The 14,165-nt window shown below is 34.6% G+C and overlaps 1 protein-coding gene across 2 annotated transcripts in view; it reads left to right on the top strand.

Annotated features, from left to right (window-relative positions):
• The window catches only part of RRM2B (ribonucleotide reductase regulatory TP53 inducible subunit M2B), a 42,871-nt gene extending 30,080 nt beyond the window's left edge, over nt 1-12,791 (top strand). Inside the window, exons 7-10 of one of the 2 annotated variants that reach the window (XM_081266562.1) lie at nt 961-1,065; nt 2,599-2,712; nt 9,130-9,319; nt 11,864-12,791. In XM_081266562.1, the coding sequence (XP_081122688.1) occupies nt 961-1,065; nt 2,599-2,712; nt 9,130-9,282 (372 nt within the window). In that variant the 3' untranslated portion in view covers nt 9,283-9,319; nt 11,864-12,791. Of the gene's footprint in view, nt 1-960; nt 1,066-2,598; nt 2,713-9,129; nt 9,320-10,554; nt 11,707-11,863 lie in introns of those variants that run through there. The other variant, XM_081266561.1, reaches the window with a different exon arrangement.
• The last annotated feature ends 1,374 nt before the right edge of the window (nt 12,792-14,165 follow it).

Genomic DNA, 14,165 nt, shown 5'->3' with positions numbered 1-14,165 from the left:
AATTTGTTCTATTTAGTTATATATGACATTAGAATGCATTTTGACATATTATACACAAATGGAGCACAACTTCTTATTCCTCTGGCTGTACATGGTGCAGAGTCACAACACCAGTGTAATCATACATGTAAATGGGGTAATAATATCGTCTCAAGCCACCATCCTTCCCATCCTCACAACCCCACCCCTACCCTCACTCCCTCTGCACAATCCAAAGTTCCTTCATTCTTTCTTACCAACACCCCCACTATCCCACTGGGATTTTTAATGGAATTCTTTAAACTCAAAATTAGTTTTATTCATTTATTGATTTGACAATTATGAGTGTCTACCTTTTATTTACTGGTCTCTGTAATAGGTAGCTAGTTGTCAGTTCTAATCAACTCTTTCCTTAACATCTTTCAGTAGTTTATTTTACATACACCCTCTTGTAATTTGAAGTATTCTTCTTGAATCAAGTCTGCAGAAAAAAAACATTTCACTAATAAATTTTCTAAGATTAGTTGTTAAAAGAGATGTGGGGTTTTTTTTCTTTTAGTTTTTTTTTTTTCCCTTGGGTATTGATAACTTAACCAGGTAAATAATCCTTGTAATAACAACCTTTGAATTAGGGATCTTTGAATTGTCTTTGAGTTTTGTTGATTCATTTATAAAAACCTAGGCAACTCTTACTTGTAGTCATTTAAAATATATGTTCCTTTCCCCCTTTCCCTTATTTGGTTGCTTACATAATTATTATTATTTTTTGTAATTTAGAAATGTTAATTGATTTTACCTTGCTATCATGTAAATTTTGCTGGGAATTCCATTATTTTTCTCTTTAATTCCCTATAAATTTCCACATTGTGTTCTTAGAATCTGTTTTATATGATTTGTTTACACAATATTTATACAGTATGCATCACTGTGGGCAAATAGCAGATTAAAAGCTGTAACAATGGCATTTGTCTTCTATTTCAGGGACTTCACTGTGACTTTGCTTGCCTAATGTTTCAGTACTTAGTAAATAAGCCTTCAGAAGAAAGAGTGAGGGAGATCATTGTTAATGCTGTCAAAATTGAGCAGGTAAGTAGGGAAATTTATAAAGTTTAGCACATCTCACTTTTTCTGATGTTTGTGCCATTATTTTATTAGTGTTATTTATTTATTTATTTTGAGACAGTCTTGCTATACAGTCCAGTCTGGCCTTGAACTCCTGGGCTCAATTGATCCTCCTCCCTCAGCTTCCTGAATTGCTGGGACCACAGGCATGTGCCACTGTGCCCACTTTAGCATTGTTATATTTGATTCATAAAATCATCATCTTGTACTGTCAAATTGACTATATAAACCTGCTTATATTTGTTTTTACCTAAAGATGATGATTTCATGATGTGTTGCAATTTTCATGTCAGTTTATAATTTGGTTTACAAATCAGTGTTTGTTATATTTTAAGGTTTTCTGTATAAGTAAAATCTGCTTTAGGGCTATTTGTCTCATTGATTTATCTGTCAAATTTCATGGTATAACAAACTATTTTAATTGTTACAGCTTTATGTTTTTAAATTTAATGGCTACTGGATGATAATGATGTTTTCTATTTGTGTGTGTGTGTGTGTGTGTGTGTGTGTGTGTGTGTGTGTGTGTGTATGTGTGTGGTAGTGGGTGTTGAACCCAGGGATCATCTGCCACTGAGCAACACCACCAGCTGTTTTTAAAATTTAAAATTTTGAGACAGGGTCTTACTTACGTTGCCCAGGCTAGTCTTGTTTCTCCTGCCTCAGCCTTCTGACTCTCTGGGATTACATGTGTGCACCACTGTGCCTGACAATTGTGGTTTCTTGTTTTTATTCTCAATAACTTCACAGGGCACCTGACATGAAGCATGTACAGTTTATAAGATCAATAAGTAAATAAATTATTGAATAGTAAAACTTAACTTATGGTATGTAAAGATTTCTGATTACAAAAAGCTGGATGTTCTACTTAAAATGTGTTTTTATTTATTCTAAAGAATTAGTTTATCAGGACGCTGAGCAATAGAGTGCTTGCCTAGAATGTACTATGGCCAGGATTTAATACCCAGGACCACACACATCCCCAGTACCCCCACCACACACACAATAAATAAATAAATAGATGAAAATAAAAAAGAAAGAAAAAATTAGTTTAAAAATAAAATTTGCTTAGCTTTAAAAACATCGCATAGTTTAACAAGCATGGTTTTCATATTGGAAGGAGGAAAGCATGTGGTTAATATGTTTTTATTTTTTATCTATTAACATTGTCTTTGAATGTAGAGTTCAGTTTATCTTCCAACCCCTTAATCCACTTCTGTTTTATCTCATATTCTTTGTTAATTGAGTTTTCTGTCTTTCCACCTCTCTTTCATATTCATGCTTCCCATGATGATCATCTTTGGTGAATCTTTTTCTAGGTATTTCAGAACAAGGCACCAGTGGTGATCATTTTCCATGTTGAAAGAATTTATCCTAGTACACTTTCCTTGAGCAAAATCATTGTCTTAGAATATTAATAAAACCAAAACCTTCTCTCTATTTGGAAAATACCTTATTGTTCTGTCTTTGTGCTTTATTCTGGTTTTGTTTATCTTCCAGGAGTTTTTAACAGAAGCCTTGCCAGTTGGCCTCATTGGGATGAACTGTGTTTTGATGAAACAGTATATTGAGTTTGTAGCTGACAGATTACTTGTGGAACTGGGATTCTCAAAGGTAAGGTGTTCAAAACCACTCTTTTACTACCAGGTAAAATGTTACAGTTAAGTAAAGCCCCTAAAATGTTTTACAAAAGCATTTATAATATATAATTCTACTTTTAAAATGTTCATGACAGAGATGTAATTTTTTAATTTTTTAAATTCTAATTTGTTATATATGACAGCAGAATACATTACAATTCATATTACATATATAGAACACAATTTTTCATATCTTTGGTTGTATACAAAGTATATTCACACATTCGTGTCTTCATACATGTTCTTTGGATAATGATGTTCATCCCCTTCCACCATCATTTCTAACCCCATGCCCCCTCCTTTTCCCCTCCCACCCCTTTGCCCTATCTAGAGTTCGTCTGTTCCTCCAATGCTCCCCCTCCCAACCCCACTATGAATTTGTCTCCTTATATCAGAGAAAACATTCGGCATTTGTTTTTTTGGGATTGGCTAACTTCACTTGGCATTATCTTCTCAAACTCCATCCATTTACCTGCAAATGCTATGATTTTATTCTTTTTTATTGCTGAGTAATATTCCATTGTGTATATATACCACATTTTTAATCCATTCATCTACTGAAGGGCATCTAGGTTGGTTCTGCAATCATAGCTATTGTGAATTGTGCTGCTATAAACATTGATGTGGCTGTGTCCCTGTAATATGCTGTTTTTAAGTCCTTTGGGTATAGACCGAGGAGAGGGATAGCTGGGTCAAGTGGTGGTTCCATTCCCAGTTTTCCAAGGAATCTCCATACTGCTTTCTGTATTGGCTGCACCAATTTGCAGTCCCAACAGCAATGTATGAGTGTGCCTTTTCCCCCACATCCTTGTCAACACTTATTGTTGTTTATATTCTTAGTAGCTGCCATTTTTGAATGGCAGAAATGTATTTTGTATGAACAAATTGGTTTTACAAAATCCTTTGAAATTTAAAATGAAATTCAAAATAGAAATAGGAAGCTGGTAAGTATTAGCACTAATAAGTTCAATACATTACCTTGTAATATTGCAGGTATAATTTAATAGAATTATGTTCAGGTAATTTTATTTGATCTACATTTAAATTTACCCTTTTGTAAATTCCTACGTGTTTACTTGGCAAGTTAGAGGTTAATACTTTTAAATAGGGGATAGTTACTGGGAAGACATTAAGTGTCATCATTTGACTTTTTTTTTTTAACTTCTTTTTTTGTGGTGCTGAGGATCAACCCCAGGGTCTTGCACATGCTAGGCAAGTATTCTACCACTGAGCTATGCTCCCATTCCTGATTTGACTCTTTGAAATTAGTTGTGTATAAGTTTTTTTCTCTTATTTTGTATATCAGAGATAATTTACCTGAATTTTATAAAGATGTTTGGTTTTCACATGACTCACAAGAGATGGAGCCTGCAATCAGACTAGGTTTGAATCCTGGTTCCACTGCTTTCTAGCTTTGTGACCTTTAGCAAGTTGCTTAACCTCTATCTCAGTTTCTTCATCCATAAAGTGGAAATAAAAAATAATAATAATCCCACAAATAATTGTTGATGATACCTAAAACACTTAAAATAATCTCAGACACAATAATGCACAGTAAATGGTCATTTTTGTACTCAATGTAAGTGAAATGGTCATAGAAAATGCTTTTGTAAAACAAATTTTAGGGCCTTACTTAACTATGTTCTGTATCTATGTTCTTACATGGTAAGTAGAAATTGTAAGTTTTAATTTTTTAGTTTGGAATTATAAGTTGAAATTATATTTAATGATAAAACTTATAAAATCCACAGTGTTAGGTGCAGTCTTTACTTCTTTTGGTAGTGCATTTCTATTATGGTAACCGCAGAAGTACTTATTGAAATAGTCAAGTGGTGGCAATTTTTTTTTAAGATAAACCATGCCAGCAACTTGTGAGGCTGAGCCCGAAGGATTGCAAGTTCAAAGCCAGCCTCAGCAACTTAGGGAGGCACTAAGCAACTTGGCGAGATCCTGTCTCAAAATAAAAAATAAAAAGGGCTGGGGGATGTGGCTCAGTGGTAAGTGCCCCTGGGTTGAATCCCTGGTACCAAAAATTTTAAAAATGAAAAAAAAATTATATATATATATATATTAGTTGCAAGACTCTTTCTATTTGTAACTTTTACTGATATGTTTGATTTTAGGAAAATTAATTTGCTTATGTAAGCCTTAAAGTGAATTCATTGTTCTTTAACCTCCACCATATCCTCATATCCATGATCTCTTGCTTATTGGGAAAACTGCCCTTGGGTTCAGTTTTTTTCTTTTGGGAACTTGATAATTGTAGTTATATAAAACATACCTATTCTTACAGAAGAAAATCTAAACTCAGTATAAATTTTCTCCTGGGTCTTCAAAATATCTGAATAAATTTCCAAAATCAGAAATTACACAAACCTCTTATATTTTTGAAGGCAAAAACATACAAAGGGTTAACAGTAAAAGGTTGCCAAAGAGCTCCATCTACTTAGAAATGGAAAAAGTATTCTTCAAAAGGAGAATAAAGGGGCTAGGGGTGTAGTCAGTGGTAGTGTGCTTAGTACCAAAATGAGAAAGGGAGTGAGAGGGAGGGGGAGGGGGAGGCGAGGAGAGAGAGAGAGAGAGAAATTAAAAATTAAAAAATAAATTTTGAGCCAGGTGCTGTAGTACATACCTATAATCCCAGTGGCTTGGGAGGCCAAGGCAGGAGGGTCGTGAGTTCAAAGCTAGCCTCAGGATTTTCTGTTTTACTAGAGTATAGATTTTCAAAATAGTTTTGTTTTGTTTTGTTTTGACTTTAGAATTTTATTTTAAAGGTTGTACAAGGTCAGATTCTCAAACTGTTGCAAACCTGTCAGGCAGAGGAGATGAAAAAGAAAAGTGAAAAGACAAAAGTAAATTTTTCATTTTGTACAACCATTCAAAATAGTTTTTAATCTAGAAAGTAGTATGGAGATTCCTTAAAAAAATTTGAAATGGAACCACCGTTTGACCCAGCTATCTCACTCCTCACCATATACCCAAAGGACTTAAAAATGGGGACACAGCCACATCAATAGCAGCACAATTCACAATAGTCTTTGTGAAACCACCCTAGATGCCCTTCAATAGATGATAAAGAAACTGTGGTATATATACACATAAAAGAGAATAAAATCATGGAATTTGCAGGTAAATGGATGGAGTTAGAGAATATCATGCTAAGTGAACTAAGCTAGTCCCAAAACAACAAGGCCAAATGTTTTCTCTGATAACTGGATGCTTATCATAATGGGGGGGGGGGCATGAGATGAGTAAAGGAACTTTGGATGGGGCAAAGGGAGGGAGGGAGGGGGAATGATGTAGGAAAGATGGTGGAATGAGACAGACTTTATTACGCTAGGTACATGTATGATTGCATGAATGAAAAATCAGAAATTGCACAAACCTCTTATATTTTGTATAAGATAAGATATTTTGGGTACAACCAGAGAAGTGAAAAATTGTACTTCTTTTGTGTACAATGAATCAAAGAGCATTCTTCTGTCATGTATAACTGATTGGAACAAATAAAATTTTTTAAAAAGCCAGTCTCAGCAACTTATGGAGGCACTTAGCAACTCAGCCAGACCCTGTCTCAAAAATATTAAAAAAGAGCTAGGGATGTGGCTCTGTGGTTAAGCACCCTGGGTTCAATCTTCAGTACCAAAAAATAAAAAATAAAATAAACTTTGAAAATATAACAGTAAGATTACTATATTTCAAAGCTTGTAGAATGTAACCAGAGAGGTTTTCAGAAAGTTCATGTGAATATTAAGAAAACAATCTCAAACACATGAACTAAATTTTGAACCCAAGGAGCTTGAAAACAATTATTCTATACTGACAGTTTTTGAGTAAATGATCATCATTTAATGGATTATTTTTATGATTATTATTTTTTGTGGTGCTGGGAATTGAATACTAGGGCCTTGGGCATGCTAAGCATGCACCCTCCACAGAGCCCCATCCCAAGTCATTTTAACAGTTTCTTAAATAGAAGTCACATTATTGATGTTATCAACTTCTCTTAGTTACAGATTAGTCAAAAAAACATTAAAAATTTTCTATGTGTTAAAAACAAGCTGCTTAATTTAACTTGGTTACCTTGTCCATGCCATAAATGATTCAGATCTAATTTATTGAAGTTCCCCGTTTCTAAAATCCAGTGAATCCATTATTGGTACACTGTCTTTTCTGCTGTGTCTTGCAGCTTCACTCTCTCTGAGAGGCAGTTTCACAGGATTCAGTTATCAGCCACACACAGCATATGAGTACTCTATCTATTTATCTATGTATCTTTATATACCCACACACATACATATACATACATATGTGCACTTATGTTTACGGATTTATTAGATATATATTAGATATAAATCATATAACATGCAGTTCACCCATTTAAAATGTATAGTTGTTTTATTATTTTTATTTTTAGCCCTGGGATTGAAACCAAGGGTGCTTTACCACTGAGCTACATTGCCAGCCCTTTTTATTTTTTGAGACAGGGTCTCACTAAGTTGTTGAGGGCCTCACTAAGTTGCTGAGACTGGCTTGAACTTGCCTTCTTACTGCCTCAGCCTTCTGAGTTGCTGGGATTACAAGTGTGCATTATCCCACCTGGTAATTAAGTGGTTTTTAGTATGTTCACAGTTGCACAATCTTCACAACAATCTATTTTAGAACATGGTAACATGTTTATAATATCAGAGAGAAAGTTTACCCTATTAACAATCAGCCACCCCCTCTTTCCCCTCATCCCTTCCACTCCTAGGCAATCTCTAATCTAATTTCTGTCTATAAATTTGACTCTTCTGTGTATTCCATTTCATATAAATAGAATTGTTAAATGCATGACTTTTGTAACTCTTTTCTTTCCTTAGTAGATTCATTCACAATGTAGCATGCATCAATTCTTATTTACTCCTTATGACCAAATGGTATTCTATTATATGACTATATGGAATTTTTATTTGTTCATTCATCAGTTGATAAACAGTTGAGTTACTTCTACTTTTTGCTATCATGAATAATGCTGCTGTGACATATGTTTTCATTTCTCTTGAATATATACCTAGGGCTGAGAATGCTGTATCATACAGTAACTCCATGTTTAATCACAAGAAGAACTGCCTGTTTCCCAAAGTGGTTGCACAATTTTACATCCCCACTAGTATACGAGGGTTCCCATTTCTCCACCTCCTCACCCACAGTTGTTATCTGTCTTATTCTAGCAGTGGGGTCTTGATTTGCATTTCCCTAATGGATAGTGATGTTGAATATTTTTTCATGTGTTTATTGGCCTTTTGTATATTTTCTCTGAAGAAATATCTATGTGTCTATTCATATCCTTTACCCATTTAAAAAATTGGATTATTTGAATCTATTCTCATCTGTAATGTTTGTAATTCCTGCTTGCATACTCCTAAACTCAGAAATCCTTTTTTATTGTACCTTGTGAATCACTGAAATGTTTCCAATGAGCTGTATTTCCAGTCCTTCTTCTTTAATTCAGTAGTGAAAAAACTTCTTGTCGGCATGTGTCCAGCATGTATCCCCCCTCACCTAGTGTTCCTCAGAACATACATTGGGAAAAGCTGGCCTAGAATCATTTCTACATACAGGAAATGGACTTTGTTTGCAGATATCTAGTCACTCTGGATAGAGTTAATTTTATCTTTCCTGATTATGACCTGTTAAGGTCAATTTGACCTTATGTATTCTGTTATGAACTAAGAAGCATACTTAAGAGCTCAGGACATTGTTGATAATTTAATATTTTATAGATTGTGTATAGATGACTACCTCATAGTAATTCCTATGAAAATGCCTGTAGTTTCTATGGTGTATTGAATCTTGTAAGCCATGAGAACATTGCCTTGGGTTAGAATTAGATATTTCATTTCCTGAAATATTTCCTGTTTATTAGAATACCAAAGGTATTCTTGGAGGAGGTTAGTAGGTGACGTCACTCATATGAAAATTTGTCAAGCTTGATTGTTGACTAGGTCATATTTCAGTGCCTCCAGGACTTTAGGAGAACAATATGACCCTGTAGGTGACTAGAAAGGTGTTGGGAAATCTAAGCTCAAATGGATTCTATTTGTTATTCATGTATAACTAAAAAGAACCAATACATTAAAAATAAATAAATAAATAAAATATACTCAAACTGAAAAAAAAAAAAAGGAAATATTGGCATGTGCTAGGGTTGTAGCTCAGTGGTAGAGCAGGTACTCAGCATGCATGAGACCCTGGGTTTGAACCAGCACCAAAAGAAAAACAAAGAATCTCCAGAGAGAAAAATAAAATAAAATAAAATTGATTGATTGATTGTCATTTTTGCCATTGTTGTAGGATATCATTTATTTGGCTTCTTCAGAATATCTAATAATGTGTCTTTTCTTTTCAGATTTTTCAGGCAGAAAATCCCTTTGATTTTATGGAAAACATTTCTTTAGAAGGGAAAACAAATTTCTTTGAGAAACGAGTTTCAGAGTATCAGCGTTTTGCCGTTATGGCAGAAACCACAGATAATGTCTTCACTTTGGATGCAGATTTTTAAAACCTTTTCCTATTTAAAGACCCTGTAGCCTTCATTGGTAAATAATAGTCTGTTTTTCTCTACTTAAAAAAAACTTAACATATTTACTTTAAAGAAATGGGAATTTGATCAAAAGGAAATCTAAAACCAAATTTTAATTACATTGAATTTATATAAATACACTCTAATTTTCCTGTACAATAGGAATTGCATTTTTGTTATTGTTACTAGAATATATATGATGGCATTATTTAGTGGTTAAGAGTTTGGGGTGAAGGGTCAGATATGGGTTTGAGGTTCTGCCCTTACTCCTTTGTGTGACTCTTGGCAGATCAGTTAATCTCTATAAACCTCAGAGTACTTATCTTTAAAATAGGTATAATAATAGATCCTAAACTCATAGAGTAATATGAGGATCAAGTGCTTAGTTAATACTACCACCACTATCATTATTATTGGTAGGGTTAATTGGAGTGATATTATGATAAAATGTCTTCTCTTTCAAACAGTTATGATTCTGGGTCCTAAGATCTAGAAATAATTAGATCCCTATTTTTAATGTTTGGGGGAATAATATAAGAATTTCCTTAGAAAGACATAATTATCTACATGAGAATAACTTCATTGAATTTCTCAGTAGAAAGGAAATTTAGTTCTTAGTTGCTTTGGAAGGGATACTCACAGAGTAGAATCTAGGAGGTTATCATGGTGGTTGACCTTGAAAGCAAAATGGTAACTGTTGCCAGATTTAACCCTGGAATGTTTAGAACCAGGATGAATTGGCTAGAATAGCATTTCCCAAAGAATATTCCCAGAGCTATTAGCCCCTCTAGATTTGTGTGTGTGTGTGTGTGTGTGTGTGTGTGTGTGTGTGTGTGTAAAAGGGATTTGGAGGTCAGATGAATTTGGGAAATGTGGTACTCTCCATCTTTCTTTAGAATGTATATGTGAGACTTCAAAGTCTGAGAAAGTCTACAGTCCAGACACTAATCTCTCCTTGTATATTTCAAACATACCCAACACAGATCTGTTTTTCACCTATTAATATCCCCCCTCACCTAGTGTTCCTCAGAACATACACTGGGAAAAGCTGGCCTAGAATCACTTCTACATACAGGAAATGGACTAACAAAGGGAAAATTTGATAGATATTATTGAATCCTTTCATATTTGTATCAAGCTGAGGAAGGTATCCAAGACTGATTCCAGCTGTTTCTTAATATCCCTAAAATTTTTCTATGCTATTAAAGGAAAGTGTCTTTCAATGAAACTATGTATCTTGCATGATAACAGATGGTGAGGGAGATGGAAGTCTCTTTAATGGAAACAGAGTAAAGACCAAGAACCTGGGGCTGGGGATGTGGCTCAAGTGGTAGCGTGCTCGCCTAGCATGCGTGCAGCCCGGGTTCGAACCTCAGCACCACATACAAACAAAGATGTTGTGTTCGCCCGCTGAGAACTAAAATAAATAAATAAATATTAAAAAAAAAAAAGACCAAGAACCTGGGCAGTCTGTCTGGGCAGTCTGCCCGTTCTTCAGTTTTAGGAAGTGTCAAGAGGTAGCTTCCTATTCACAGCCAAGTGTACTTTATAAAATTCTGGAAAAATTGAGAGATTTTCTCTCTGTATAAGTTTTTGCTTCTGTTCATCAACTAATTGATCAAAACTGAAGTTCTCAAGTGATGAATGAAGGTCATAACTTCTATTATTAGAATATCAAACTTGAGATGTTCTGATTATCATAATTCTATTTGTTTCCAGTTTGCCAAGTGTTTTTATTTTTACATCATCTCATTTGATCACACAAAAGCTTTCTAAGCTTGATAGGGAGCTATTATTGAAACATTACAGATGGAGAGAGTGAGTCTCAAAAAAGTTGATCAAGATCTCATAATCCCTACGGTATAATTTTTTTAGAGGTTGTCACATCTCTTAAATTTGGTTATTTTCCATCCATCTTGATTTGATTTTTATCTATTTCCTTGTTAATTAATATGTCACATAGTATCACAGTATTAATATATAGACAGACTTTAATTAGAGTCTCAAAATACCACTGGGAACCATTTGAACTATATTCAAGTATTATATTCAAAGATATTTATATATCTATGATAAGTTACACTGTTCAAAATTATTTAAATCTGGTAATATATAAAGGTATCAGAATGAAAGAATAAAAGTTTTATAGTGCATTTTGCCTTTATTTGAATCCAGATCTTTCTTACAGGGAATGACAGGTGCCTTAATATGAAGCTTATGTAACTGCATTTGGGGAAGAATGCTTAATACTAAAATACTGAACTTTAATACACTGGATTTTGTTACATTCAGTATTTTAGACCATTTTTAATGCCTTTAGGTTGCATATTTATTTATTATGTTTAGTACTTTTGTTCTTAGGTTTTTCAGAATCATGACATGAAATCCCTTTTTAATATCTCACAAGAAAAAATTGAGTATGTTTATACTGTTTCTCTTCATAACACATATTTAAATCATGTCTGTGGTAGTTACAATTAGGTTTATTATATTTAGGAACACAAAAGTGCATACATAGTTCTATGATAAATTGCACTTATTAAAAAATATTTTATTGCAGCATGAAGAATCATGGCCTGGAAGGACTTAAAAAGACAGTTTGACCCAGTGCTTTCAGACAGGGCTGGATTTTGCTGTCCAATTATATAAAGTAATAACAATTACTTATACAATAAAAGTGTACCTCAACCATGTTTTATTAAATACAAATTTTATAGTCATTTTATTTTGGAATATCCAGATTATTCTGCTTCTTTTGCCATTTTTTTTTCATTTGTACGTGGAAAAAGTGATTACTGAAAAAAAGATTGTGGTATGTATATTTTTAAAAATGTTATTTAATTTTCAGAATTTTGCATATTGCATTTAAGTATGATAACATCACTGTCATAGAATTTCCAGATTTCCTTTGTACAGCTTAAGCTAAGAGCTAAATGTCATGAATGCTGATGGGCTGCATGAAAGCCAAATCAGACCTATATTCAAGTATCAAGATTTTGAACCAGGTTGAGTGAATGGGTGGCCAACTCAGCAGATTCTGAATGAGTAGCACAGAAATGAAATCCTTTTTTCACCATTTCCCTTTAAGTAGTCTGCTCATTTGTAAACTGCTGTAGGTTTGAAGAATATTCTTAGGACCTTAAGAGAGAGGATTTAATCATTGAATTCTGTAAAAGAAAATATATGTAAAAGTGGAAGATCAGAGAATAATTCTTTTGTACAGTTAAGTAAATTCACAGTATTGTTAATTTATGAACTTAACTATTTTACAATTATATGTAGATTTTTTAAAATAGATCATTCAGCAAAATTATTTAGCATCTACTCTCTATATAGAAATCTTTATAAGATGGGCTATAACAATTTGTTTTTTGGTAAAATATATTATGGTCACTTAAACCAACCCCACATGTACAGAATTCGTATTTTTTTCAAAGAAAGTTGTTGTTAATTTTTGGTTTAGTATGTTGAAATAAACTATCATTGCTACATCATTATGTGTATGTCCTTTTTGAATAAGAATGTTTCTGCAGCCAGATGTTTAGGTCTTCACTGAATGAGGGTTATTGTCAGGAGGAGGAGGAGAGGGATATAGAGATGAGTTGTGATTCTCAAACGTATTTGTTACAAAAGAATGGGGTACTCATGGTCCAGAGGTGGCAGTGTGACCACTGAGAATCCAGCCCTACTTTCCCTCATAGACCTGGGAGTCCATAGGCATATGAGAAAATAAAAAATCTCTTAGGAGGACCGCGTGGGAAATAAAGTTCCCAGAGCAAAGTACTTTCCAATAACAGAGGCAGTAGAGGGACAGAGTGGACTGATTTTGGAGCAGGGGTCACCAAAGGCACAGGGCAAGGATTTGGGTGGCAGAAGACGTGGGGGTGGGTCAAGAATGGGGCCAATATGGAACACTGTGGGGACGATGTTGAGGTGGTGGTAGTTGGGAGAGTACTGGCCTTTTAAAACCTCCTGAGTTGAGGTGTGGCAGGAGGGGCAGAGAAGAACCATCATCCAGCTGTCTAGGTTTTCCATGACCTTTCTAGAGGACATGTTTATGGCAGGATAGCCCTCATCGTGCATCTGGGCTTTCTGCATCCTGTGCCAGCTCTCACAACCACACCTGCCTTCTGTTCATTTATCCAGGTTGTTATACACAGGAAAAAGGGGCAAGAGGCATCCTTCAGTTGCTTACTTAATTGAGCACTGGTCAAGACATTGACCATGATCATGATAGCCCCTCATCAATGATAATGTCCAACTTCATGTGTCTTGAAAATTTAATTCTCAATAAAATTGGTATTTGTGAAAATTGAAGAGTTTACAAAGTGCTTCTGCAGTCCTGTCATGCCAATCGTTTTGTTGGTTCACTTATTTTTATGAGGAATTGCTGTCATAAGACTTGAGGCTCAGAGAAGTTCATTTTCTTGTCCAAGGCCCCAGAGCTAGCAGATGTTAGCAGCAGCTCTCCAATCAAGGTGTCAAGGCTCTAAATCCCATCATCTGTTCACTGACTAACCCAAATTTCTATTCCTACTTCTGATGGTACTCAAGAAGATCTTCGAGAGATATGATCCCCTTGACCTGCACAGCCTGTAACACACTCCATTGCAGGTGCCAGTTTAGTTTCATCTGCATCTCTTGAGGTCCTGCCCCACAGCACGCTGGCAATTGTCTGAACTTCACTCTGTAGAAGGAGTGGAGGGGCGCTGTCTGCTGGAGCCTGACCAGTGTGGCAAAAATGTGTAAAGACATCCGTATTGCAAGGGCAATTTTCACCTGCTTTCAAATCAAAATTGGGAAATAAATATCCTTTGAAAACATTTCTTTAAATAAAAAAGTAATTTAGAATATTAGGAACA

Source organism: Spermophilus citellus, assembly GCF_964194105.1.
Source record: "Spermophilus citellus genome assembly, chromosome: 14".
Taxonomy (NCBI): domain Eukaryota; kingdom Metazoa; phylum Chordata; class Mammalia; order Rodentia; family Sciuridae; genus Spermophilus; species Spermophilus citellus.
The sequence above is the reverse complement of the archived record's forward strand: the minus strand, read 5'-3'. Positions and strand labels throughout refer to the sequence as shown.